The sequence below is a fragment of the Squalius cephalus genome (assembly GCF_949319135.1).
Source record: "Squalius cephalus genome assembly, chromosome: 22".
NCBI classification, from domain to species: domain Eukaryota; kingdom Metazoa; phylum Chordata; class Actinopteri; order Cypriniformes; family Leuciscidae; genus Squalius; species Squalius cephalus.
This window is the reverse complement of record NC_137143.1, coordinates 16,051,935-16,079,029: the sequence shown is the minus strand read 5'-3', so window position 1 is coordinate 16,079,029 and position 27,095 is coordinate 16,051,935. Positions and strand designations below refer to the sequence as shown.

At 35.7% G+C, this 27,095-nt stretch overlaps 1 protein-coding gene across 1 annotated transcript in view; it reads left to right on the top strand.

The window, feature by feature from the left end:
- The window catches only part of pla2r1 (phospholipase A2 receptor 1), a 33,249-nt gene extending 8,000 nt beyond the window's left edge, over window positions 1–25,249 (top strand). Inside the window, exons 7-31 of the mRNA XM_079857672.1 lie at window positions 1,650–1,838; window positions 1,918–2,075; window positions 2,378–2,488; window positions 5,111–5,223; window positions 6,381–6,550; window positions 6,637–6,845; window positions 7,010–7,155; window positions 8,185–8,269; window positions 8,480–8,612; window positions 9,107–9,142; window positions 9,224–9,381; window positions 10,685–10,740; window positions 11,053–11,150; window positions 11,242–11,378; window positions 11,840–11,957; window positions 12,250–12,362; window positions 12,449–12,584; window positions 13,481–13,719; window positions 13,804–13,969; window positions 14,058–14,189; window positions 14,293–14,415; window positions 18,322–18,498; window positions 19,128–19,163; window positions 19,401–22,278; window positions 23,311–25,249. Of these exons, the coding sequence (XP_079713798.1) occupies window positions 1,650–1,838; window positions 1,918–2,075; window positions 2,378–2,488; window positions 5,111–5,223; window positions 6,381–6,550; window positions 6,637–6,845; window positions 7,010–7,155; window positions 8,185–8,269; window positions 8,480–8,612; window positions 9,107–9,142; window positions 9,224–9,381; window positions 10,685–10,740; window positions 11,053–11,150; window positions 11,242–11,378; window positions 11,840–11,957; window positions 12,250–12,362; window positions 12,449–12,584; window positions 13,481–13,719; window positions 13,804–13,969; window positions 14,058–14,189; window positions 14,293–14,415; window positions 18,322–18,498; window positions 19,128–19,163; window positions 19,401–19,618 (3,257 nt within the window). The 3' untranslated portion in view covers window positions 19,619–22,278; window positions 23,311–25,249. The remainder of the gene's footprint in view (window positions 1–1,649; window positions 1,839–1,917; window positions 2,076–2,377; window positions 2,489–5,110; window positions 5,224–6,380; window positions 6,551–6,636; window positions 6,846–7,009; window positions 7,156–8,184; window positions 8,270–8,479; window positions 8,613–9,106; window positions 9,143–9,223; window positions 9,382–10,684; window positions 10,741–11,052; window positions 11,151–11,241; window positions 11,379–11,839; window positions 11,958–12,249; window positions 12,363–12,448; window positions 12,585–13,480; window positions 13,720–13,803; window positions 13,970–14,057; window positions 14,190–14,292; window positions 14,416–18,321; window positions 18,499–19,127; window positions 19,164–19,400; window positions 22,279–23,310) is intronic.
- Window positions 25,250–27,095: the final 1,846 nt, after the last annotated feature.

The window sequence follows — 27,095 nt, the reverse complement described above, 5'->3', positions numbered from 1 at the left end:
ACAATGTTGTGATGTTATTTCCATCAAGAGGTGCATCAATTTTCAGTCAAGATCTTGTATTGACAATGCAAGTCAAGCACTCTGGAAAGTCTCCTCCTGCACATCCCAAAGACTATCAATAAATTTAAGGTCTGGACTCAGAGGAGCCTATTCATGTTCGAAAATGATTTTTCATGCTCCCTCCCAACCATTCTTTCACAGTTTGAGCCTGATGAATCTTGACATTGTCTTCCTACATGTTTTTTTAAGAAATGAAAAGCTACACACTCCAAAAATTAGGGTTAGAAAAACTGTTGCCAGGCAGTGTGTGTGTGTATATATATATATATATATATATATATATACGACAAAGATTCAAAGATTTAACCCTTTTAGGATCACTATTTCCTGAAGAGCGATTTCTTATATAATTGTACTAAGGACTTACCTGGAAATCCAGAGTTCTCGCGAGAGCACAAATTGAATTTGCTCAGCAAATTGTCGAGTAATGATGCTCATTAAATATGCCCTTGTATCCGAGCTGCACCAATCACATCGGGTTATCTGATATAGGCGGGCCAGAGGCGAGCTAAACAGATGACGACAGCGCTGTGACGTCGAAGTTATTAGTAAACATTGCAAGATTGCAAACCAGTTGTTTGAATGGCTTTGGCCGCTACAGTGAACGAGTTAGACTTGGCTTTTTATCTAAAAGAGGAACAGAAGACGGTGCTCGAATCGTTCCTTTGCAAGAAGGATACGGCAAGAGTCTAATCTACCAGTTAGCTCCGCTGGTAGCTAAGCGTATGGGGCTTGTTGTGATTGGTCGTAGTGTTATCCAATTGCGTGCAGTGAGATTTTCAAATGCATGCTTGGTGCCGCCCCTCGAGCTGGCCGATTTTCATTAGTCAATGCCAGACCATTAATCTTTCAGATTTAGGTCTGGATTTCCAGGCTACTTCAAACACTTTTTCATTAATTTAGGCATCACAGAAATGGATTTGACATGGACAAAAATGGATTGATTTTCATTTTAATTTATTATTATTATTATTATTTATTTTTAGAATTTTGATATCAGCAAATTATTTATAACTTGAAAACAATTATTGATTTTTTTTTATTTTATTATTGGTCAGAAAAGTATTATTAATGCAGCCCTATTGTTTTGGCCAAAAATTACTGTTAAAAGTTTGGGATTCTTAATATTTAAAAAAAAATAATAATACTTTTATTCAGCAAGGATGCATTAAATTAGATTTATAATATTACAAAATGTTTTTATTTCAAACAAATTATTTTGAACTGTCTAGTTGTCAAAGAATCCTGGAAAAATCTATAAAAGGTTTCTACAATAATAAGCAGCACAACAGTTTTCAACACTGATAATCATATAAGAAATGTTTCAAATCAGCATATTAGAATGATTTCTGAAGGATCATGTGACTGAAGACTAGTAATGGCTGCTGAAAATTCAGCTTTGCCATCACAGGTTAAAAATTACAATTGAAAATTTGTTTGTTTTTACTGTATTTCTGATCAAATTGATGCAGCCTCAATTAGCTTAAGAGACTTTGTACAAAAACATAAAACATTTTCCCAACTTTTGAACGGTAGTCTATACTGTAGTAGTTATTTTAAAATCTTCTCTCTGTCTGTTTGTCTTCAAGATAACTGGCAATATAAGGAGACGATTTGTCCTGACGGCTGGTTGGACCACAATGGGTTTTGTTACCGGTACCTGGAGAAGAAGTCGAGCTGGGACGGCTCTTTGAGCACATGCAAGTCTCTTGAGGCAGAGCTGGTCAGCGTCCACTCCCTCTCCCAACAGGAACTGCTGCTGAAACTTCTCTCGAATGGTTTGCTGGGGATGTTTTTCATTTTATAGTGTCATTTATTAAAGTCACAGTGATCACAATATGTAATTGGTTGTGTCAGGATCCAACTCTAAGGTGTGGATCGGCTTGCACAAGGAGGCTAAACTTCCAGTAGTCCAATGGTCAGACAACTCTCCTGTCACATTCACATCCTGGTCCTCTCAGGAGCCTTCCCATCAACATGGCGACAAGCGCATCTGTGTTACAGCGGACTCGAAGGTGAGTTCAAAAGGTCAGAGATCAGATTAATGTCATAACCCGAGCACACAGTATGCGGTCATATAGGAAGCACGTGTCCATAATCACCCCATAAATCATACAGCAACTGTGTGTTGGATGAACACGACGAGATCTGATTTCAGAGACAGTCACTGCATGGAAACGTTATCCTGGGTGATCAGATGCACAGTCACCAGTTAGTCACAGTAGTAAACCAGCAGGTCAAGTGACAGATCTGGTCGTTCTGAATTTTCTTCTGTGCTTGATGAAAGACTTATTGTGTGTGTGTGTGTGTGTTTTAGGAAGGCAGATGGCAGTTTGCGGAGTGTGAAGAGCAGCATGCCGCGATCTGTAAGGCGTCAGGTCTTGTGCCTCAGCGTCCTGCTGGAGAATGGGATGAAGGATGTCCAGAGGTGAGAACGTAACAAACACACACACACATCATAAAATCATTTCTGCTTATGTTTTGCTAGCCAATACAATAGATGTATGTTTTTCATGTGTCTGGTATTTTTTGCAAGCTGTGTTGAATCAGAACTTTTGATGTCTATCAGTGTTGTTATTGTTAACTAAAACTATACATAAAAAGTTTTCTTTTGGTAATTGAAATAAAGCGGAAATAAAATAAAATATAAATATTAGTTGAAAAACTTAAATGAAATGTTGCCTTGGCAACTAATTGAAATAAAAAAGTTCTAAAATTACTAAAACTAACCTGAAATGAAAATAAATTAAAGCTATATATATATATATATAAAAAACTAATAGAAAGTACATAAATTAATTAAAAAAAAATTAAAATTAAAAATTAAAATATACAAATAAAAGCTCAATTATTAGCTTAAAAAAATTATATATATATATATATATATAAAAAATATAAAAATATTGATAAATACTATAATTGTCACAAACTGCTCTGAAACACGAAGGTTGAGGATCCAAATGCAGTATTTATTGAACAGAGTAATCCAAAGTACAGGCAAGGTCAAACACAGGCAGGCAATCCATACAAACAAACACAACAAGGCAGGGAACACGGGCAAAAGAGTAATCCACGGAACAGGCAAGAAATCCAAAAACCAAGAGACATGAAACCAGGGAGAATGCTCAGAATTGCAGTGTAACACTAACAAGACTTCGCTGGGAATGAATGTGAAAACCAGGCTATTATAGTGTGAGTTAAACAAGGTAATGAGACAAATCTGAAAACAATGAGCGCTGATGAGTCCAGGCAGAGAATTATGGGAGATGTAGTTTGTGAGGGAATGACAATATTTTGATCCTCTGGTGGCTCTCAAGGGCACTCCAGCTGGTGACCATTACAATAATGGTATACTCTGTACTGGTAATGCCAAAATAAAACTGATGCCAATTCACAAATGATTCATTTTTTTGAGTCAGTCCTTTTCAGTGAGTGATTCACTCACAATATACAGTAGGTTACTGTAAATATCCTGAATTGGTTAGTGATTTATTCTGAATCATTCAAACCATTCATTTTATAAAGAGAGAAAGAGAAAGAGTAGTTTTGGAGCAGTTTGTCACTCATCATTAATTTTTTTCTGATTTTGTTTGTTTTTTTGCATGATTAATTGATAAAGTGATCCACCACTATATAGAATAAAGTAGATTTTTCTTGGCCACTAATATAATTGAAGTTCATATTTCATAATTAAAGCACAGAAAGAACAAAAAACAGAACCAAAAGTTCCCCAAAACAGTCATACACACACATTTACCATGTCATTCCAAATACATTGCGTAAGAAACATGAATAAAATGCAGTGAATGAGTGGAGGTCCTAACAAAAAAAATCCAATTCCGAACTTTTTCCCATCAATCTAATTACCGTCACTCTCATTCCATCCGTTTTCCGGCATTTCTGATTGGTTGTGCTTGAGATGTGCTTTGTGTGGGGTGAGGAGGGCAGACAGGCTGTGTGTCTAGAGGTCGGAGCGGCCGTCAGCGAGGGTTAGAGCGGGTCACGGCCGGAGAACAACAGACTGATTCAGATCTGCTCTGCCGCTCTGTTTCTGCTTTTGCTGGCCATGAAACAAGACGGCTACGAGAAGGACGAACAGAGAAAGGGCACTTTTCAGAGATGCACACGTGCTAGTGAACGCTCATGTTTCACACCCACACTTACTGATCTCATACTGTATGTGAAGAACAACCGTTTATTTGTACTGTATCTACTGAAATGGTTTTGTATTCTACTAAAGGCAAAAGAGTGTAAAATGATGAAAAAACACTTTCCCTTTTATATCGGTTTTAACCTAAAATCTTGATCTTGAATGAAAAGGTTCAAAGTTCAGCATCAGCTACTCGACTGTGTATGTTTGTAGCTGTTAAAATGCTTGTTTCAGTCTGGTCCAGGTTATATGAAGGACACTGAATTGAGGCCAGTGGACTCAGGGTTAATGGAGAACAGGTGTGAAAACACAGCCAGATGCCACTGAAGCTAATGCTGCATACCAAATTACCTGCGTTTACTATGAACCATGCACTATTTATAGTATAAGTAGTATTATATACCGTATTTTCTCTCAAAAAGTTGCAGCTTGCACCAGCACAAACCCTAAAGAAAAACTACTGTGAGGATTTACTACATGCAGTGAAAAATTGGCGATGAAAGGTCATGGGCAAAGTTATTTTTGTGACTGACCTTATTGCATACTCATTTGTTGGAGTTTCCCTTTCAGACACTACATTTATGGGAGGAGAGTAAAAAAAAAGCATGTTTTAACCCTTTTTTGTGCTTGACATGGCTGCATCTGTTCTTTAATTTGCACATTGTTCATAGACTTACTTTGTAGTCCACACTACATATGACATATTAATCCTATACCTATACTACACGCTACAAACCATAACAATCAGGTTTTGTGAGGAAAATCTGTTTTGCATTCACAAATATCTCAGCATGTTAATATTACTGTGTTCTTTCAAGGTTTCATTTTATATGATTAGTATATCTGTATATCAATTAAAGGCCTTGCTGAATCTATTTAAAGTTTGCTTATTGTGTGCAGGACTGGAGAAGGAAGGACAACTGGTGTTATAAGATCACAGATCAGGAGCAGACGTTTGAGAATGCAGTGAAAGGATATTACTGCAAATCTCCTCTTGTTACTGTAGAAAGCAGGTATGTAGTAAACATCTGGATGGAATTCTGTTGGTTTTGATCAGAGTAAGCGGTAACATGAAATTAGTTTGTACCCAATTTGAATAGAGTAGAATTTAGTCAATTAAACAACTAACACATACATTACTTTTGTATTTGCTACATTAGCTTGGCGAGTGCATTAAATAAAACATGAAAAATGAAATTACCTAGAATGTCTATTTTATTCTGAACAAAATCACTTTGTATTTACTGTTTTGGGGAAAAGTGTGTAATTTTTATTTTATTTAAGTCTCTAATGCTCACTAAGGCTGTGTTTTTCTCACTAATATTTTGAAATATTATTTCAATTTAAAATAACTATTTCCTATTTTAGTATATATTAAAGTGTATTTATTCCTGTGATGGCAAAGCTGAATTTTCAGCAGTCTTCAGTGTCACATGATCCTTCAGAAATCATTCTTATATGCTGATTTTCTGCTCAAAAAACATTTATTATATTAAATGTTACAAACAGTTGTGCTGCTTTATATTTTTTTGGGAAACCACTATACATTTTCTTTAGGATCATTTGATGAATATTACGTTCAAAAGAATTTATTTGAACTAGAAATATCAGTAACACTTTAGGGTTCAATTCTCACTATTAACTAGTTGCTTATTAGCATGTAAATTACTAGGATATTGGCTGTTTATTAGTACTTATAAAGCAAATATTAATGCCTTATTCTGCATGACCATATTCTACATCTCTTAATCCTACCCAATACCTAAACTTATCAACTACCTTACTAACTGTTAATAAGCAGTAATTAGGAGTTTGTTAAGTCAAAAGTCGTAGTTAATAGTGAGAATTGGACCCTAATCTAAAGTGTGACTGAAATATATTTTATAACTTTATAAATATCTGTCACTTTTGATCAATTTAATGCATCCTTAATGAATAAATGTATTCACTCCCTTAAAAAAATTCTAAATGGTAGTTTATGTAACTAACGGAACTTCCCAGGATCATAAACCAACCTGGAATAACCAGGTAACGCTTTTCATATAGTGTTAACCTCAAATGAGTAGCTGAGTCAGGCAATGCTTACTATACAAGGATAATTACGATGTTTACAACATGAAAGAAGCAGATACATTCATCACAATTGGAGTGTGTGGTTTCTCTGTGGCAGGTTTGAGCAGGCCTTTCTAAACAGCCTGATCAGGGAAACGGGAGGTTCAGACTCCCAATCCTACTGGACAGCCCTACAGGACAAGGACGGAATCAGAGAGTACCGATGGCTGACCCTGAATGGCTCGTCGACACCCCTCAACTACAACAACTGGAACCGACACCAGCCAGGTAAGCCCTTAAAACAGTTACCATCGTAAACCTGGGCTAGCAGGCACAAACAGGCTTTATTTGATGGTCTCTCCCTCTGCCTGCAGTGAGTAGTGGGGGGTGTGTGGTGATGTCTGGAGGTCAAGCACTGGGTCACTGGGAGGTGAAAAATTGTCACACCTTTAAGGCCCTGGCTGTGTGCAAACAGGAAGTGAGCGACAACCATGACACCCTGACGCCTGTGCCACACATAGATATAAATGCACCATGTCCGAAAGGATGGGAGAGCCGCAAAAGCCTGTCTCACTGTTACAAGGTGCAGAGAGTATATAATCATAAATCAATAATAGAGAGTAACTGCATGCTCATAATCTTGCTTTGAATCTTTTGTTTGATACAATTTTACCCATTGTTTGCTTAATATTTAGTATGTTACTGCAGTTCATCTGTTGGATCATGGTCTGTTTGTTTGTTGTTTAGGTGTATCACAGTGAGAAGATCCTGATGCAGCGCACATGGACCGAGGCTCAGTTCTTCTGCCGGGCTTTGGGTGCTGATCTGGCCAGTTTCCATCACAATGAAGATCAGACTTTTGTCAAACATCTACTTTCCACGATGTTCCAAAGGTTGGTTTACACGTTTACCCACGACAGGCGGGGGTTTATAAGCAATTTTTAAAGGTTTGGTACGATTTCTTTAATGTTTTTTTTTTAAAGAAGTCTCTTATGCTCACAAAGTATGCATTAACAGAATTTATTTGAAAAACAGTAATATTGTGAAATAATATTACTTTTATATTTCAATTTAAATCCAGATATGATCTTAATTGATTCTAATATAACAAAATAGAAGAACATTATTACTATCAATGTTAAAAACAGTTGTGCTTAATATATTGCTTAATTCGCATTTTTCCAGGATTCTTTGAGAAATAAAAAGTTAATTTTGTAACATTTTAAATGCCTTACTCTCACTTTTGATCAATACTAGAATGGGGGTGTATACTGTATACATAGTGCTAAATAAAAGTGTTTATTAAAAAAAAAATCTTACTGACCCCAACATTTTATATGGTAGTCTATGTAAGTGGTCATTATATTATATAACATATCTCTCAAGACCACATTGAAAATAAAGGATTTAATATGTAGTTTAAACCTGAAAGGTAAATAAATATTTAAGGTTCTGAATTATTTATAGGTAAAATAAACTAACCAAACAAAATACATTTTTGACATTGTCAAGTTCACAGACTTTTGAACCCCACTGTATCTGGATATATTCTTAATTTTTTTGTCTCCAATTTTGACAAGTAGCCTAATTTAAATAGTATATATAATAATTGATAAAAAAATATAGTGAATTACTTTTTTTTTTTTTTTTTGCAATTCTGAATTGTATTTATTTATTTTAGTGCTGTAAAATCGATTAATCGCAATTAATCGCATTTAACATAACAGTTACACACACACACACACACACACTAATATATATGTATATCTAAATTCTCATCTATAAATCTAAATTTTATAAATTCTCATCTTTTATGTTAGATGAGATTTATCGTGATTAATCGATTTAACAGCACCAATTTATTTATTTACATAATTATTAATTTTTTCTCTCTCCTTCCTTTTCTTTTTGTCTCTTTTCAGTACAGAGGGTCGCTGGTTTTGGGTGGGCTTTACTAAGAGAAACCCTAGGTCCGAGGGAGCCTGGGAGTGGTCAGATGGCACACCGGTAAGAATTCAGAGAAACAAAAGAGAAACAAACAAAAAAGCCAGGAAAAGAAAAAGCAGAGAGTCGAGTGATTTGGATATGTTTGAATGTATTATCTACATGTAAAGAAAAAAGACAGCAAATCTGTTTAGAAAAACAGACTATCATGGAGGAACCAGTTCATCAGCTTTAGTTATTTTAAACAATTGTCATATTCATACCATTCTGTAGGTGGTGACATCGTTCTTTGAGGATATGAATGAAGTGGACTCTCACATGTGTGCTGTGTACAGTGACCTCACAAACACTCTCACGGCCCACTCATGTGACTCTAAATATGAGTGGATTTGCAAGGTCCCCAAAGGTTTGTGTTTAGGATGTATGGATATACATTTCAAATATTTAATGAAAAATTCATTATCATCCTGCTGAAAAGACTAGGGGCCAGTTGCATAAACAGCCATTAAGTTAAGACTGTGTCTGAAGAACTAGAATGACCAACTAGCAGTTAGTTTGTGGTAATCAGTCTTACTTTTCAGTATCAATTTAGACCGATCTACGTTTTTATGTAACTGACTTAAAAATATATGTACAGAAAAAAATTGGATGACTAGTCTTAGTGGTTTATGCAACCCGGCCTTATCTTAGACATTCTTAAATTTCCTATTTTAATTGTTACCTTTGTAATTTCATTGAAAGAGGTCTAGTCATGGTCTCTGATTTATATCAATAATAATAACAATAATATGTTTTTTTGATGATAAAACAACAACATGCTTGTCTTTTAAGCATGAAGAACATCCATAAAACTGCACTGAAATATAAATGAATTGTTGAAATGTAGGTGTTTTTCCTCAGGTGTGGAGTTGGTCAAGCCGTACTGGTACAGCGACCGTAAGTACAGGTCAGGTAAATACTATAAAGACTCACTTATGATGTTGATGATGATGACATTTGTTTTTGTTTATGGTGCAGAACATGACCCATGGGTGTTTTTCCGTGGAGCTGAATATTACTTTGCCAGTAAGCCGTTTCCCTGGGACGCCGTCGCCTTTGCCTGTAAGATGATGGGCGCTGATCTTCTCTCTGTTCACTCTAGCGAGGAACTGAACTTCATCAGAGAACGCATAAAGGTTATTATTTAGAGATTTACTTAAGGACTGTTCAAAAGTCTGGGCTCAGGAAGTTTAAAAAAAGAAAAGAAATTAATACTTTTATTTAGCAGGGATGCATTAAAGTGATCTTATACTACAGGGTCTTATAAACGTTCTAAGATGTGCAATTATTTTCAGGGAAACGCAAGGCTAAAGTAGTTCCAGGCAGGATTTGACCGCATTACAGTTCCATATCACTTCACCAAATGATTTCAGTTATTTCAAAGGTTCTTACAGACTATAGAACCAAAACCCACAACGACACTGACCGAGCAAATAAATCTAGTAAACAATAGGATAAAAACGTCAAATTATTTCCATGTTTTTGGCCTCAAAATTACGTTTTATGTAAGGACTCTCTTTCTCTCGCTCTCTCTCCCACTTAAACGCACACACATACAGTACGGACACACACTCGCACAGAAATCTGATGATTTTATCAGTTAAATAGTGTAGCAACTTAAAAGCTACATGACATTTCTCACTAGCAATTTAATAATGGCGCTGTTTTTGAAGCAGATAAACTTACAGTTTCGCTATTAGTAGACGCTGCTGCCGAACACTGTGGAGAGACAAACAGACTCAAGTAATTCACATATGCTTAATCTCTCCTGACCAATGTCTTGAAATACATCATCTGAACAATGTTTTGAGGTGTGGTAACCAGAGTATAAGTGAAATAATTCTCTGCTTCGTGTCGTGGCCGCATTACCACCTCGGCTGTGCATTATTTTTTGATAATTTAATGGCCCGTCGTCAATTATCCCATACAAAAGTGACAGTAAAGACATTTATGTTACAAAAATTTCAAATAAATGCTGTTTTTTTTTTACTTTCTATTCATCAATAAATCCTTAAAAAGTGTATCACAGTTTCCACAAAAATATTAAGCAGCACAAGTGTTTTCAACAGTGATAATAATAAGAAATGTTTTTGAGCATCAAATCAGCCAATTAGAATGAATTCATGTGACACTGAAGACTGAAGAGTAATGGCTGCTAAAAAATCAGCTTTGCCGTCACTGGAACAAATTGCACTTTAAAATATATTCAAATTGAATATATTTGAACTAATATTTGTTTCACAATATTATTTTATTATAATTTTTGATCAAATAAATGCAGCATTGGTGAGCATAAGAGACAAAAAACGAGAGAAAAAATGGACTGACCCCAAACGTTTGAACAGTAGTGTGTGTGTGTACTGTATATATATACATAAATACATATACTAACTATATGTATGTATATAAAATAAATCTTTGTTTGTGTCTGTTTTTTAGGACTCTAAATATTGGTGGATTGGTTTGTCTGCTAACAACGATCACAATGGCCTCAGGTGCCTTTCTTTGACTTCCATATTGAGGCTCTTTTACAGTAGAATTAAGTTAATCATTTGATTTTTATTTATGTATTTATTGTTATATAATAAGTGAAACATAAAGGCGGAAAGAAACAGGAGAAATGTTATTTATTCTTTAAAAAATAATTTTATTTTTCTCAAGTTAACTTGTCAAGATAACAGTATTTTTGCACAGAAATCACACACTTCACCTTTAAGAAAGAAAGCTGAGCATAAGAGGAACATACTGTACAGTATGAAGCAGACTTCATGTTGGGATCTTGTGTGTTTTATGTGTGTGTCCTGCAGTTGGACTGATGGATCCGCTCTGGATTATGAGAATTGGGAAAATGGTCGATTTTCCCGAAAGCCTGGCCAAAACTGCATCCAAATGTCGTCTCAGTCTGGTAAACAATACATGCGCACACAATATTTTAAGCACACACAAGTACCGTTATCCAGTATACTCAAACACAGCTTATCGATGATGTTGTGCAGGTCAGTGGTCGGCAGGAAGCTGTAAAGATCCTCATGGTTACGTGTGCAAGCGCAGAACGATGTCTTTAGTGGAGGACCCACACGAGCCTCACTATATCGGCAGCTGCCCAGAGAACTGGTTCTACTTCGGACACAAGGTTATATACACTATACACTCACATTGTGAGAATGTAACCTAGATCAGTGGTTCACAAAGTGCATATTCCTTTCATATTGCTCTTGCAAAGTAGTGTCACTTCATTTATTTATTTACTGGTTTGTCTATTATTTTGGAATGTTTTTCTATTTTTTGTACCATTTAAAATGTTTCGCAGCACAACTTATATTAAACAACAAAATCCAATTCATTTTTTCAACAAAAAAAACGTAATTTAACAATTAACTCCTAATATTGTAGACTCATTCCTTTTCTCTTTCACATGTATCAGTTTTTTTTTAAAGGAACTGATATTAGTAACACACCAGAATTATTTCACAGAGTATGTTTCTATCCATTTTCTTCAGAGATGACCTTCAGAAATCAACTATTTATTGATCATTTTAGGTTCTTGTGTTTTTTTGTATGATTGAGAATTGCTTGTTTGTGATTGGTTGCCAGTGTCTGTTTCTGCATCTCCCAGCCCGTCCGGAAGAGGGGAAAACTTGGCAGGATGCTCAGTCCATCTGCACATCCTATTCGGGATCTCTGGTGTCCATAGAGGATGAAATCGAACAAGGTAAAGATCACGTTCATTTCCGATGACGTTTCCGATGTTGTTTTATATTGACATTTTGCCAACAATTTATATTGATGGTCCCTTTTGAACATTCTGTTGACTAGATGTGCAACTAGATGTCAACTTATTCTAACCCTAACCTAACAATCTGCTAATACTCTACTAACACTCTAATGAGAGTTAGTAGACATGCAGGTGCAATGTTACTTATAGTCAACATAATGTGTTAAATGGACCATTAAAATAAAGTGAAACTGACATTTTTTAATGGCGTTTATCTTTATGGTTGAAGCCTACATCGTCATGCTGCTTCATGGCAGGTCAGCGGGGGTCTGGATCGGTGCACAGGGGCGTTTTTCTCCCAAATGGATCAACGGGAAGCCAATCGTCTATGATAACTGGGAGGTATAAACTCAGGATTTAATATATTTGAAATGTAACTTGATTCCAATACTGTTTTTAAATGTTTTTTTCTTTGTGTGTGTCTACAGAAGTCTCATTATAGATCTCCTATGGAACATCATTGTACTTACCTGTCCAACAGTCACATCTTCCGTATGACAGGGGAATGGCAAGATGACGTCTGTACTGAGAGCATCTATGGCTTTGTCTGCCAGAAGCCACAAGGTAGGCTCCTTTTCACGAAATAGATCGATTTTTCACAATAGAGATTTTTTATTTATTTATTAGCATCGACCGATGGTAGATATTATTTATGTGATTGCGGATACGCGTTTAATAAATTTTTACATTTATATTGCCTTTGCCTTCATCTATCATTAACTTAAAAACACAAGTAATTTAATAACAATTTAATTTAATTGTTTTATTCTGTGAATTATATTGTTGTGATGCTAAAATTCACTTGTTGCTTTTAAAATTATTGATTTATTTAGACAAAATGAAATATAATTTTATTGCCCAGCTAACAGGGAATGTTCTCAGAACTTTGGCTAACGTTCTGGCAATGTTCTCTCAAAAAAGTTATGAACAAATGTTCTTCTCAGAGCATTAGTACAAAAACATTAGGTAACACTTTATTTTACAGTGGACTTGTTACATATGCTACATGTCCTTACCATAGTAATAACAGTAAATTATGCATAATTACATGCAACTAACCCAATCCTAATCCTACCCTAACCCTATAGTAAGTACATGTAGTTAATTCATATTACACAGTACTTAAATATATAATTGCACTGTAACAATGACACCTTAAAATAAAGTGTGACCAAACATTATTTATACATTCATGGAGTTTTTTTTTCCTAAAATGTTTTAGTTTTTAGTTTTCAGAATTTTCAGAGAAACATTCAAAAGTAACATTCCAATAATGTTTGAAAAATTATGAAATGGAACTTTGGTTAAAGTTAATATAACCAAGAATTTTTTTATTTATTTTTTTTATTGACGTTTTGAATGTTCAAAGAAAATTCAGAATTAACAAAACATTTTTAGAACATATTTTTGTTAGCTGGGTGGTTGTTGTTTATACCAGTGCATTTCCTACTTTATCTCAGACATCACCAAGCGTCCAACCCAGCCCTATTACACCGCTTCCTCTCTGGACTCATCTGAGTATAAGAACCAGAGTTACCGTATCATCCACGGCAACTTGAGCTGGTACGAGGCCCAGAAAGCATGTTTGGAGAAGGGGGCGGCACTTGTGCGGATCACAGACCCGTATCAGCAGGCCTATCTCAATGTGCTCATCAACAGGCTTGAAGCCCCACTCTGGATCGGCTTGTACAGCACAGATGTAAGGAGGCTTTGAAATCACATTGTGATGTATTTTGATGAGTTGTATTGGTGTATTAAACAAGAGCGCCCTCTATCTCCATAGGATGATATAGATCACCAGTGGTCCGATGGCAGTGAGGGATCGTTCACTAATTGGGAAATGCCAAAAGGAGATGGAGACTGCGGGTTCATGGATGTTAATGGACGCTGGAAACACGCCGAATGTGACATGCTGTTATCAGGAGCGATATGCTTCATACCTCTTCCGAGTGAGTCCATTCCTCCTGTCTTTCGATTCATTTTATTAGTTTGTAAATTGTTGAAATCTGACTGATTTCATTGTGTGTCCTCACACAGAAAGCATTGCTTTCTCCTATGAAGTGGTATGTCCTGAACGCTGGCTGAAGTTTCGCGGGAGCTGTTATTATTTTAAAAATGTTATGACAAAGATGACCCTGGAGGACGCGAGAAATCACTGTAAAAAGAATGGTACTGCATTTTAAAATTGTTTAGATCAAGAGCTCCTCCTAGGGCTGGATTTGATTATCTTTGGTTGCATTTGCATGGCTTAGCAAGACTTAATTTTTCTCAGGAAATTCTTCAGACCTTCTGACAGTTCAAGATGATGAGGAGAGCCGGTTCGTCATTAACGAGTTGGTGCGTTATTACAAGGGGCCTCAGAAATTTTGGCTAGGAATTTTCTACAACACTGACAGTAAGAGCCTTGATGTTAAATATTGAGCATTTAGTAAGTTTATATCATAAATGTCATAATATAAAACTGAAAAAATATATAATTAGTGCTGCACGATTAATCGTATCGCAATCGCAATCGCGATGTCAAGCCTACGCGATTGTATGACGCAAAATGCTGCGATTTTATATTAAATAAACAAATTAGCGCTGTTAACGCACTTATTAATGCAAATGCTTTTAAACCATTCATGCGCGATAAGACATAAAAGAACAAGCTGCCTGTGAATGTCCTCCTGACACACACACACACACACACACACACACACACACACACACACACACACAGATAGACGCGCGCCAGTATCAAGTTCTCTTTCGCGGTAGAACGAACAACACATGTATGCCAAAATGAACGCGCTGCCTGTGAACGTCCTCCTGACTGTGACAGAAAGACTCGCGCTAATATCGTGCGTGCGCGCGCACAAAACAGCATGACAGAATAGGCTACAGTTCTCTTTCGAGCTTTAACGAACAATAACACACACAATTATGCCAAAATGTCTTTTTGTCGAGTGTCTTCATAACATAAGAGTAGTCTTATGATGAACATGAAGAGTTGTGATGACTCGTGAAAGAATGAGGCGCGTGTGAGATCCGAGTCTCTGACAGCGGCTGGTCTTAAAGGGACAGTGCACAGTAGCCACTAATTACATCTGTCGCTAAAGTTATTCTTTTTTTTTATTCTTTTTTTTTATTATTATTTTTCTTTACCCCTGACATGTATGGTAATATGTACTCTTGTATGTAAATTATGTTTTGTTCTTGTTAAAATGCAATAAAAAAAAAAATCTGTCGCTAAAGAACAAAGGGAACAGAGAAAAACACTCACTGCTCTTGACTAAAGAACTTTTTTCTTTAGGCTGATTATCACTAATCTGTGTGTGCATTTATTTTCCTTGAGAACCAAGCAAGTTGACTCATGAAACCATTTGTTTATTATATCGCATATCGCAATCGTAATCGCAATATTGACCTCAATTATCGCAATATGACATTTTCCTCAAATCGTGCAGCCCTATATATAATGTATTTAGAATATATATACAGACTACTGGTCAAAAGTTTCAGATCGGTAAGATTTTTTTATGTTTTTAAAAGAAGTCTCTTCTGCTCACCAAGGCTGCATTTATTTGATAAAAAACAATAAAAAAAAAACAGTATTATTGTGAAATATTATGACAATTTAAAATGACTGTTTTCTATTTTAATATATTTTAAAATGTAATTTATTCCTGTGATCAAAGCTGAATTTTCAGCATCATTACTCCAGTCTTCAGTGTCACATGATCCTTCAGAAATCATTCTCATATGATGATTTGATGCTCAAAAAACATTCATTATTATTTTCAATGTTGAAAACAGTTGTGTACAATTTTTTTTTCAAAATGCTTTGATGAATAGAAAGTTCAAAAGAACAGCATTTATTTAAAATAGAATATTTTCTAACATTATAAATGTCTTTACTGTAACTTTTGATCAGTTTAACTAGTGTTTAATGTTACAAAAGCTTTAGATTTCAGATAAATGCTGTTCTTTTGAACTTTCTATTCATCATAGCATCGTGAAATAAAAATGTAAAAAACTGTTTTCAACATTGATAATAATCATAAATGTTTCTTGAGCATCAAATCATCATAATAGAGTGATTTCTGAAGGATCATGTGACACTGAAGACTGGAGTAATGATGATAAAAAATCAGCTTTGATCACAGGAATAAATTATACTTTACTATATATTCACATAGAAAACAGTTATTTTAAATTGTAATAATATTTCACAATATGACTATTTTTGTTTTTATTCTTAATCAAATAAATGCAGCCTTGGTGAGTAGAAGATACTTCTTTTAAAAACATTAAAAATCTTACAGATCAAAAAATTTTGACCGGTAGTGTATATATATATATGTGTTATATATCTTATATATATTACAGTTAGATAAAATTGTGTAAAATTAAATCAATGTATGAAAATAATTATGTATATTATATATATATATATATATATATATATATATATATATATATATATATATATACAGTGCTATGCATAAGTTTAGACACCCATGCTAAAGTTGACTAAAAAGAGGAATAAAAAATCATCTTTTGGAAACTGAACTTAATGCCTTAATTTAAAAAATTAGGAAAAATCCAACCTTTAAGGACACCAATTTTCTTTGTGAATGAATAATGTATCGTAAATAAATAAATGTTCTTCCTTAAAATACAGGGTGCATAAGTTTGGACACCCCTATGTTAAATTCCCATAGAGGCAGGCAGATTTTTATTTTTAAGTTTTTTTTTTTTTTTTTTTTTAGGATACTATGCATCCTGATAAAGTTCCCTTGGCCTTTGGAATTAAAATAGCCCCACATCATCACATAGCCTTCACCATACCTAGAGATTGGCATGGAGTACTTTCCATAAGATCATCTCTCAATGCAAATCAAACCAGCTATTAGGCTAACTGAAATAAAACCATGCCAATCTCTAGGTATGGTGAAGGCTATGTGATGATGTGGGGCTATTTTAATTCCAAAGGCCAAGGGAACTTTATCAGGATGCATAGAAAAAAAAAAAAAAAAAAAACTTAAAAATAAAAATCTGCCTGCCTCTATGGGAATTTAACATAGGGGTGTCCAAACTTATGCACCCTGTATTTTAAGGAAGAACATTTATTTATTTACGATACATTATTCATTCACAAAGAAAATTGGTGTCCTTAAAGGTTGGATTTTTCCAAATTTTTTAAATTAAGGCATTAAGTTCAGTTTCCAAAAGATGATTTTTTATTCCTCTTTTTAGTCAACTTTAGCATGGGTGTCTAAACTTATGCATAGCACTGTATATATATATATATAATATATATATATATATATATATACACACACTACAAAATTAATTTGGAATGTTAATTTATATTATTTTGTATTTATTTAAATTTTATATGAAATGTCTTATTGTATTGATATTTATTTCTATTTAATTTTTATATACATTGTTTTATCTTGAATTTATAATATGTTATATTTAAAGTGCCCCTATTATGCTATTTTAAAGGTTCCTACTTTTGTTTTTGAAGTCTCCTAAAATAGGTTTACATGCATCCAAGAGAAAAATAACACTTTAATTTTCTCATAATATACATTGCTGCACCACCTCTTTTCTCCCAGTGTCTAAAACAGTTCAATAAAGGACACAGTCTCTCTAAACCACTCCTTTCCTGATTGGTCAGATGGCCCAGTCTGTTGTTATTAATCTCCTGCTTATGCCCCTTATGGTATCTGAATTTCAGTTCCAGATGCTTCCTCACAGCACTTCCACTTCCTCACAGTGATTTGAACAGTAACGATGGGGTCGGTTGCTCCTTATCAATTCGAGTCTGAGTCCTCATCCTTTGGAAGTGCATGCAGAGTGGGTTTGCTTTTGCAGAACAGAAAACACTGTTTTATTCTACATGTCAGCAACACGGACCAAACTCTTCCTGGCCTCAGCAAGAGCTACCGTTTTTGAGAGTAGGTCAAAGTAGACGTTGTTCACAGGCAGCCACTGAAGACCATAGGCTGGCATTATGCAAATGTGTTATAAACCTATTGGAAGTTAGACTGGAATTACTGACGGCTCGTTTCAGGCAGTTCAGAATCGGTTCTTTCTTTTGGGAGACAATAACTCCATTTAACATATTTAACACATTGTTCTTTGAAACTTTGCAGACCATGTACATTCACAAACACTACAATGTAGTAACACTACATGAAAGGTCTTATCTGAAAAAACATAATAGGGGCACTTTTATGTTATATTTATTGAAAGTTTTATCTGAAAAATAAAAGTGTCCTTATGTAACCAAAATGCTTATTTTTAGAGAACGCTTTGACTCGACTGGATGGCTCTCCGCTCCAGTACACTTACTGGCGCTCCAAAGCTCCAGATCCCAGTGTCATGAGGGCTGGTCTATGTGTGACTATGCGGATATCAGATGCTGTGTGGCAGTTAGACAACTGCACTGACACCCAGGGCTTCATCTGCAAAACCTCATCAGGTAAAAGGAATGACCCTTGACTTCAAAACCACCACAAACCACAAGCGGAGGCTCATTATAGTCCCAGTTCATGTTCAGAAACCTAACAGGAAATGACTTTTGGCCTTAGAATGGCAACATTTCTTTGTTGCAGTGCTGTGTCATTTGTGTACTGACTCACAAGTTGCAAAATAAGAATCTTTTAACGTCATCCTATCCTTCTATATTTGTAATAAATCCTTTTTCTCACGGGTCAAAATAGCCTGAAACCCTAAAATTATACTTTTTTTGTTTTGTCCAGAAAGCTTATATCATTTCATTTGGATAATATTTTTTTGTTGTTATTTTATTTAACTTTATATTACTAGATTTGATCAATAAACTATATAAACTCAGCACATTCTTTACATTCTTTCAACTTTATTTCAAAATAACTAACCATTTCATGCATAACCCTGTTCATTCAGATGCCATCAAATCTAACCACTTCAAATCTGTGTGCATTGTGACTGATTGATTTTTATTTGAAACATAAACAAACATTGACATGAGGAGAGGATGAGGTTAAAGGAATAGCCCTCACAAAAGTCAAAAAAAAAAAAAAAATGTAAAAATCATTATTCATTCAGATGTTTTGCTTTCCATCACAGGAGCCATCAAAGAGGTAGAAGTGGAGCCATTGAAAGGTTAGAATAATCTATTTTGCTAAATCATATTTTTGAGGAAATAACACTTCATCTGTGTACTCTGCAACACTATCAGCTCTGTTTTTAAGCGATAACTACAGTACCTCAAAATTGAGTGTAAATTATTTTATTTGTAATGTCTACAGTGTTTAGTTCTCAGTTTCAATCATGATCAGGCATATGAAAATAAGAAAACATGTTATAAAGTATGCTCTAAGACGTGTCATTTGGTTTCAGGTCTGCACCGAGGTGTGATCTCAGTGGCTGCTTTGGTGGCCATTGTTTTGTTTGCTGTGATGACTGGATCGTTGTGGCTTCTTTACAAGAGAAACTCTCTTTGCATCCAGAGGCTTCCGACATTTGGCAGTGCCTATTACAGACAGACGAGCTCCCAAGCCAGTGATCAAGATGAGAATGTTTTACTCCCCGACCTGGAGACACAAGCACGGGACTAGTATGCGTGTGTGAGTGTACAGGTGCATGCATTCGTGTGTGATTTGCGTGAGAGTGTGTTAGTTCAGTCAGGGAGACTCCAGTGGGAATATGGTAAAGATAGTTGAGTTGTCTGTCCGTACTGTCGCTACATACAGATCAATCCCACTACAGTCCATTTAAAATTAATATGAAAGGGATATTCTTTATGAAGTAGGAAATGGGGCTTTTTACACTTTGTCTCATATTCAGGACAACAACAGAATTCCTCTAGAATGTAAAAGTTAAAATGGCCAAATGGGCCTTGTTGGTTGAATGTGGTTTGATATTGTGTAGGTGTTACGGCCTGTTTGCATCAACACAAATGTTCAGCATGAAAATTCAGTGCGATTTTCGCATGCGATATGTCTGTTTAGACCAATGCGTAAAAACCGTCAGGCGGACTGAATAAAACTGCAGTTTCACTCTCTGACAGTAAGTGGCGTTTAAAGGAAAGCCGAAATACCAAAATGTATTTGAGAAGAAAACACACCAGTTTGCTTATCAAATTTTTTTTTTTTTTGTGAGCGCCACCAAGTCATAGGCTGCGTCCGAAAGCTTGGGCAGCTGATTTGTTGCCCCGCGGCTTTATTTGGCAACGAAGGTACCTCATGAAACGGTTTAATGATCTACAACAAAAGAGAGAGAGCTTTGGTGATAACTAAATTTCTACAACAGTAATTTTTCACCAGAAATGACATCACAAATGGAAACCGTTGGTCAAAAATGTACATTTACAAACAAACTGACCAGCAACCGCAACTTTCTGATGGCATTTTATTTTTAGCTTAAAGGAATAGTTCACTTCAAAATGAAAATTCTGTCATCATTTACTCACCCTCAAGTTGTTTCAAACATATATAAATTTCTTTCTTCTGCTGAGCACAAAAGAAGATATTTTGAAGAATGTCGGTAACCAAACAGTTGATGAACCCCATTGACTTCCATAGTTATACATTTGAAGTCAATGTGGTCCATCAACTGTCTGGAATGGAACGCACAGGATATCAAAGGGAGGCAAGGATGAATCTATGCTGCCTTTAAAAAGCGATCAGATAAAGGTATTTCAGGAGACAGGAAGTGAAGCTAATATTGGCAGAGAATGTCTAATAAGGGGAGAAGTTCCACTCTCAGTAAACTTCCGGCTTCTGAACTGGTTGCAGTTCCACTCTGGTTCCATATGAGGGCGCTCACAGGACGAGTGCAGAATGAATGGAGGTCTATGGCGCTATACCCCTCAAAATCCACTTTTCTCAGGATATAATTTTTTAGAGTTGTTTTAAAAAGTCTTTTAAAATGTCAATGACGTCATACACATCGTACGACCAGAGATACTGCTTTACGGCAATCCTTCAGTCACTTTGGTGCTTTCGCGCTCTGCACTTTCTTTTCTCTCGAGGCATCGACAACACAGCTGACACAGGTAAATAAACGTGCTAGAAGAGTTTTTGTTTCTGGTCCCCCTTTGGATGCCACGATGCCATCAAGCAGTATCTCTGGTCGTAATCAGTCCTTCACTGACCAATCAGCGTTCATTAGCAGAATGCTAGCGTGTTATGGGCAACAACAACTCAACCTGTAAGAAATCGAAAGGACATATTCATTCAACTTTCGACCTATAACCCATGTTGAGCTTGCAAAACCTACAATCAAATCTGAGATTTCTCAACGGCAATCGGGTGAAAGAGACTAATTTAGCCGTCTAGCTCCATAGGCTCCCATATATTTTGCACTCATGGGTGATCGCCCCCAGTGGAACTCTGGTGGAACTACAACCAAAATTCGGTACAATAGGACTTAATAGGGAGTGGCCAGGCTCTCCGTAGACGGGCTCTGATATTGGTTTCAGACGTGCTTTGATGCCTTCCTATCTTGGAATGCATCCTCTAAAGGCAGCATTTTTAAGCTTTCGGACGCACACATAAGCTGTGTCCGAAACCGCTCACTCGTTCACTCATTCACTAATCCCTATATAGTGAATGGCATTTGAGTGCACTATATCTACAAGGAGTGATATTAGGAGTAATATTAACAACAATAACAATCATAATGACATTATTTTGTAATTATATATACCTCCGTACGTACCAGCTTTGTAGTTTCGTCGATTGAAATTGTTAGAAACGTTCACGCTCACAGATGACGTGGTTGTTGAGCGCCCTCAGGCGACCGTTATGATTATTACATTCCAATGAATACGCACCTACAGATGATTGACGAATATTTTTAAATCATCCACCAAATTTTCATCTCTTCCTTACAGTTTAACGAGTTAACAACACCTGGCTGTTAGTAAAACACTAAATTGAGTTAATGCCTAAATAAGGAATTATAATAGACTTCCGAAATAGTGCTTCAGCAAGACTGCAGCCTACATCGAATGTACACTCGAATTCAGAGAGGATTGTGGGTAAAAGTAGTGAACGAATGTAGGGAATGATGTCGTTCACTCAGAATTCGGACACCACTACTAAATGGCCGACACCCTATATAGTGCACTATATAGTGGATAAGGGAGCGGTTTCGGACACAGCTTTAGTTTTATGTGACAGCAGTGGCTCTGGGCATGTGACCAAAAAAGTGTGGATCTTATTGGTTGGCCAGTTCATCACCAGCAATAGAAAAGAGTTTAGAACCCCTCTCTGTTAAAGCTACACTGTGTAACTTTCTTAGTTGATTCTTAGCAAAAAACACTTAGTTCTTTCAAAAATATATGTGCTCATTAATGTATATTTACTTCTTTCAAGTAATAAAGTATTCTCTTAAGTTTATAATCTGCCATTGAAAGTACATACGGGTAAGGGGTTCGTATGCCGGTCGCCATGTTGCCCCTCCATCTTGAAACTACATTAGCCAAAGAGGGACATGCCTGTAAATTCAAGCTTCGCCTTTTGCGTTTTTCACTCAGTGACACCGTGACGAATGCGAGGGGGAGATTACTCGCGAGCTCGCGAGTGCCGGCAGATTTGAAAGATAGTGTGGTGTGTGTGTGCGTGCGTACTCACAACGCGACAGACAAATCAGCAAGACCATAGTCAATATTGGAGTAACTTTTCCCAGATGGAAAGAGCTCATGAGGAGAAAAGATTTTAAAACGGACGCCGAGGTTGCCTGCTTTCTTCTCGACAGGTAATTCAGCCTGTTGTAATTCATTTGTGTAAATTCGAAGTTTTATAGTTGCTTGTCTAACCATAGCATGGTTGTGCATAACGCCAGATCGACCTCTAGTATAACTTCATCCTCGCGTCAATGGTGAAAAAGTATTGTTTACCTTGTAACATAAATCTGTGCTGCGACAGATCACAGGTAATGAATAGTTTTAAAGGTGCAATTTTTTAAGCTATATAAAAAAAGGACACTGTAAATTTTAGTTATTTTTAATTGCTTTTACTTTGTACGTCATTGTAACATCAGCCTAATCTGATTATGCTGGGATAGCCGATTCCAAGGGTGACGTTTACCTCCTGACATCTGTCCTGTAGTTTTATTCATTTTAGACGTATTGTTTATTATTGTCATGGACGAAGTGATAACTGGAAGCCATGTTAATCTTGGAATAATACGGCCACCGTAGGAGTGAAAACGGCCTCGGAATTGAGAGGAACAGAAACTAATTTTCACTGGGTAGTCATATACAATTTCACCGCTAGATGGGGGTAAAAATCACACAGTGTAGCTTTAAAAAATAAATTCCTTCGCGTTGACAGCATGTTTGTGACGGTCTAAACAGACACATTAACTTCCGTTCATTCGAATTAAAATGTTTATTGCACTTATTTTGCTTCGAACATTCGTCTTTTTGTGAACAGGCCTTTAAAGTCAACATGAAATCAAAATTGACCCAATTTACTTTCTGGTGCAATGAGAACCAGGCAGTCGAAGAAGTTGATGAAAAATTATTAATTTGAATTGAAAAATTCAAATTGAAATAAATGAATAATCAATAACAAGATAAATATATGAAAATGAATAAGGACATTATCACAAAAAATGACCATTTCGGATCCATCACTTTCTTAAAGGTGTACTCAGTACACATAAAGATTTTTTTTAAAAAATGTGTCAAACAAAAACATAACAATTACTGAGTGTACTTTCAATGCACGTTCCTATTCATTTTGTGCAAGTTTTGCTTATCTTTGTAAAAAAAAAAAAAAAAAAATTTCAAAATGTAATAACTCGCTCCACCTCTGAAACGACTTTTAAACAATAATTGACTGCAAACTTTTGTATGAAACAGCCGTTTTTAATGATGCCACATTTTGAAACATTCATCTCATTGTGAAAGTAAAAGGGGTAGTGGATGTCATTTCATGTTGACTTTAAGTTTTACTCTTCAACTATTGCAACTATTAAACAATGCAACTTTCGGATCTCTGTCCCAGCTAACAAAAATACGTTCAAAGAACTTTTTGGCTAACGGTCCCGTTAAGTTATGAAAACGTTTTTTTCTGAATGTTCTCTGAAACATTCCAAAGGTCCATGTTTTAAATGTTTTAAAAACGTTTTTTCTCGGTTATGGGAACATAATGGGAACGCTTTGAAGTAACAAATAACTTAAAACGAACATTCTATTAATATTACTGAAAGAACGTTCCAGAACGTTAGCCGAAGTACTGAGTAGGTTAGCTGGAGTGATCCTCCTACCCAGGAAGAACATATCTTTTGAAGTCTTTTAATAGTTCATCTACAGCAGGAAGCTTGTTTTTACAAGTAGCTTGTTCTAGATAGAACTATAAACTACAGTAAAAGAGTCCACGTATTCAAAATAAGCCACTGCACACCAAAGCACAGCAGAACAGTGTGGCCATGAATAAATGTTTACCTTGCACAGTTGGTGGTGTTATCAGTTACACAACCTTATTTTAGTGTTGTATTCTCTCCTTTGATACCTGAAACTAGTTTGAGCTAAAGTGTGTTTGTTTGGATTACATGTTTGTTCTTTATACACCTTGCACAGCTCCCATTGCACCGGAGCCATGTTATGCACTTCAGATTCTTCATTCTTCAAAGTTCAAATCTTCATTTTGGCTGTTTTGCTCCTCTGTATTTTACTGAATATAACTTTCTGCATTGTCTAACGGAAATTAGGCTATTAGTGCTTCATTAATTGTCACAAAAAAAGTGAATGAAGCACACACAGGAAAGGCTGCACGTTTCAGTTTCAGGAATCCCCTCTGTAATAAGAAATGAGTATAAAACTGCCTTGGAATTTTTTTATTTTTTATTTTTTTTGTGTGGAATATCTGGCAAGACAATCGTGGCATCATTGTTTTTGTTTTTGTTTAATCGACACATTTCATGTATTTGTAGTACATTTTGAAAAGCAGTTATATTCTGATAGGTTAATTTCATTCTGAACTTGTATGTTACTGTAAGACTGTGTTTATATTTGTCTTCATAGTATTATTGCGTGTCACTGTTTACATTTTTAATGTTTTTATCATTGTTTAGCAGTTTTGTTTCTAAAGAAGTACAATTGTCAATGTAAATTTTGGCTTTTTTCTTTTCTTTTTTTTTCTTTTCATGACCAGTTTTCAAGAAAACTTGAAAAAATATATTAAAATCTTCTTGTCTATAATTATCTATCTATAAATTACAAAAACCTCTGTCTGTCTATCTGTCTGTGTGTCTCTTATTCGCATATCTCTCGAACCGTTAGTCCGATGGATTTCAAACTTGACAGGTGTCTCGCCAAGCGCCAAGTTTGACGTTGTTTGGATTAGAAATGCAAAAGATATCATTAAATATATCAGTAAAAGAAGCACTTAGAAGGTTGTGGTTTAAAAATAAACATTGTGACATTAGAGGGTTGTGGTTTAAAAATAAACATTGTGACATTAGAGGGTTGTGGTTTAAAAATGAGCATTCTGACATTAGAGGGTTGTGGTTTAAAAATGAACATTCTGACATTAGAGGGTTGTGGTTTCAAAATAAATATTCTGACATAAACCCTCTGTCGGCTAAACATTAAGTCAGCTACACTGTTTACTTCTGAATATTATATTTTATTCACGGCCATCATTTGTAGTAGCCTATTCACAAACTGTTTGCTCAAGCGTAGCGTTTTTTCTGAGTTCATTGTATAGCTTGCTCCCTGAATCATCGCTATTATTCATTTGTTGATGTTAACTGAATCTGTAAGTAAGCTACACTGTTACGTTAAAGGGGTGGTGAAATGCTCATTTTCACTCAATCTCCTGTTAATCTTGAGTACCTATAGAGTAGTATTGCATCCTTCATATCTCCAAAAAGTCTTTAGTTTTATTATATTTATAAAAGAAAGATAAGCTGTACCGAGTCTTTCCGGAAAAAAACGAGCGTCTGGAGGCGGGCCGTGTGGGCGAAGCCAGAGCCATAGAGAGAATCCGTCGATCTGGGCTTTGTTTATAAAACATTCATCGTTGCATCCACTGTTCCTAACGCTGAGTTCTTTGGGAAGCTGAACATGGTAAGCTTTCCCTCACATCCAAAAACACACTTTGGAGACACTATGCAGCGCTGCCGATGATTTCCTGTTGAAGCGCGTTGATGTGCGCGGTCTCGCTCTCCTCTGGTCGACGTGTGCGCGGGCGAGCTTTTCCGGGAGAAATGCTCATATAAGGAGTTCCACTCTGGTCTACGTCATTAGATCCACGGTCGAAAAAAAACCAGCCGAAACTTGTACCAACCCGGAAGTAAGATTTTTGGCAGAGAAATTCTCCGTTATTCGTCCAAAATATTTTTTAAAAACTTTGGCCATGTTAAGCATGAGAATCCATCTCTTTAACACTGTAAACAACTCTGAATACATGAAACACCATTGTACCCCCCCTTTAACGTTATCGCTACTGTGTAATAGCTATTCACCAACTAAACATATCCTATTCAATGCGTTCACAGTCTCTTGGCCATCATAGCCTATTCACAAACTGTTTGCTCAAGCATAGCGTTTTCTAAAAGTCCACTGTGTATCCTGCTCCCTCAACCATGTAGTTCAATTTTCCATATTTATTGTATGTCATTATGTCAGTATCAGTATTTGCTTTCTACCATGCACAGATAAAAATGTCACTGAACTTTTGCTGTGCCATTGTAACAATGAGCACTAAAAACACACCGAACCAACAATTACTAAAAACACACGCAAAAACTGATTTTGCACGGGCACTTTGCACTAGTACAATGAATCTACAAAAACAATTCATTTGAATTACAACAGCAAAGAACAATAAATTAATTTGTACCTCCCCATTATATTAATCACAGGTTTATGAAAAAGATAGTTCATACTGTATATATATTTATATATATATAAACCTTGCTACATGTACTGTGCTGGACTAACTGAGACTGATCACAGCACTTGCATATTGTTGCCATTTTGTTAGTTTTATTACTTCTATTGCTCTCCTCATTTGTAAGTCGCTTTGGATAAAAGCGTCTGCTACATGATTAAATGTACACTCACCTAAAGGATTA